The 2,065-nt window shown below is 57.6% G+C and overlaps 1 protein-coding gene across 1 annotated transcript in view; it reads left to right on the top strand.

Annotated features, from left to right (window-relative positions):
• LOC114070577 overlaps window positions 1–1,288 on the top strand; it is a 7,752-nt gene extending 6,464 nt beyond the window's left edge. The window contains exon 6 of the mRNA XM_027908070.1: window positions 1,138–1,288. Coding sequence (XP_027763871.1) covers window positions 1,138–1,288 — 151 coding nt within the window. The remainder of the gene's footprint in view (window positions 1–1,137) is intronic.
• Window positions 1,289–2,065: the final 777 nt, after the last annotated feature.

The following is a 2,065-nucleotide window of genomic DNA, read 5'->3' as shown; positions in this document are numbered from 1 at the left end:
CCTCTCTCCAAACACCTGTGCGGCTGCCAGGGCAGGACCGGGTGTGGGGGGAGCACGGGAGCAGGGCTTGGGAAGCACCCCCAGCTCACCCACCACGGTGGGGGCAGCGCTGTGCTGCTCTGCTGCGCCGGGGGGGGAGCAGAACCTGCTCTGATTGTGCCGAATTGGGCCCTTTGGACAGGTGGTTGTGGAGCCCGTGGTACCCCCCTGACAGCAGGCTCGGATCCTGAGAGGCTCCTGCATCCTGGAATGGCAATTCCTGTCCCTCACCCGCTGGCAGTGCTGTGGGGCAGGAAGGGGTGGCAGGGATGCTCCAGGGCAGGGTGGGTCCAGGCAGTTGTTTCAGACAGGGGGGCAGGACTTTGCGTGGCTTGCAGACACAAAAACGTGGATCCCCAGCACAGGAAGGACAGGGATGTGTTGGAGAGAGTCCAGAGGAGGCCCTGGAGATGCTCCCAAGGCTGGAGCCCCTCTGCTCTGGAGCCAGAGAGCTGGGAGAGCTTGAGGATTCACCTGGAGAAGAGAAGGCTCCAGGGAGACCTGAGAGCCCCTTGCAGGGCCTAAAGGGGCTCCAGGAGAGCTGGAGAGGGACTGGGGACAAGGGATGGAGGGACAGGACACAGGGAATGGCTTCCCACTGCCAGAGGGCAGGATTGGATGGAATATTGAGAAGGAATTCTTCTGTGTGAGAGTGCTGAGGCCCTGGCACAGATTGTCCTGGGCAGCTGTGGCTGCCCCTGGATCCCTGGAATTGTCCAAGACCAGGTTGGATGGGGCTTGGAGCAACCTGGGCTGGTGGAAGGTGTCCCTGCCCATGGCAGGAAGTGGAATGAAATAAGCTTTAAGGTCCCTCTCAACCCAAAAAATTGTGGGATTTATGAGTGCAAAGGGAAGCAAATTAAAGCCACAGAAAAAGAAAGAAAGAGAGAAAGAACATCTGCTCTGCTCAGCAGAGGGAAGTGACAGCTCACCGAGTCACCTCAGGAGTAAGGAACAGATGGAGGGAAGATGCCTCCCTTCTCCCCCACCCTGCTCCGGGGCATCTGCCCTTTCCCGAGGGTGAACGGAGGGTGTGTGGGGTGTGTGCGGGGGACAGTGGGATGCACTGGGGATGTACCGGTTTGTCTCTGGCTGCAGGGAGTCCCAGGACGGAGAGGAGTGCCTGGTGCGGGCAGGAGCCGCCCCCGGGCGCTGCGCCCCGCGCAGCTACGATGTGCTCACCTTCCGCAGCCGCCGCGGCCGCGTCCGCACCGTCACCGCCATCCGGCACTGCCAGTGCTGGGGGTAGCGGGGCTGGAGTGCAGCTGGGGCTCCCGGAGACCCCACCAGACTGTCTGTAGGATATGTAAATGAGAGAAGGCTATTTTTTTTTTTTTTTTTTGAATAAAAGCTATTTTAACCAGCGGGTAGAAATGAGCCCTCTCCTAAATGTTTTGCAGCTTGTAAAATAAACATCATGGGCAATTCACAGCTCCTTGGGGTTCTGCTGTGCAGCTCCACGGCCGCTCCGCATCCCAGCAGCCCGGGAGGATGCGGCCGTCTGGCACGGACTGGGAGCGGCTGGTCCCGGTTACAAACTGGGGAGCAGGAGCCAGGAGAGGGGACCAGGAGCTGTCCCCTCTGCAGACACCCCCAGGTATCCTGAGCTATGCCGCTGGTGAGCTGGGAAGAGGAAGCAAAGGATTCTGAGCAGGAGTTGCCTCTATCTATTAACTCCAGCCTGTAGTTGCCTCTCTGCCTGTTCTGCATAATTAACAGCCCTTTGGGTTGGAATAAACTGTAGGCACCACCTGGGATTAGCCTTTACCTTGTCTCTCATGGTGTGGTCCTGGCAGTGCTTCAGCCAGGTGCTGAATTAGTTAATTAATGCTAATTATTTTCTGTTCGGCAGCTGGACAATGTGTCATGTGCACCCGCACCACCCTGTTCCTCTGTGACTGGGGAACAAGAACTTAAAGAACTGGCCTTTATGCCCGGAGTCCACTGGGCTCTCATGATATTTCCTTAATTTCAAGCACTCAGGAATTAACAGCAAACGCCTTTTAATCCCCAGGAAGCCAATTGT

This window comes from Empidonax traillii, unplaced genomic scaffold, assembly GCF_003031625.1.
Source record: "Empidonax traillii isolate 1590-97213 ecotype Southwest subspecies unplaced genomic scaffold, ASM303162v1 scaffold1602:size438507, whole genome shotgun sequence".
Classification (NCBI taxonomy): Eukaryota; Metazoa; Chordata; class Aves; order Passeriformes; family Tyrannidae; genus Empidonax; species Empidonax traillii.
The sequence above is the reverse complement of the archived record's forward strand: the minus strand, read 5'-3'. Positions and strand labels throughout refer to the sequence as shown.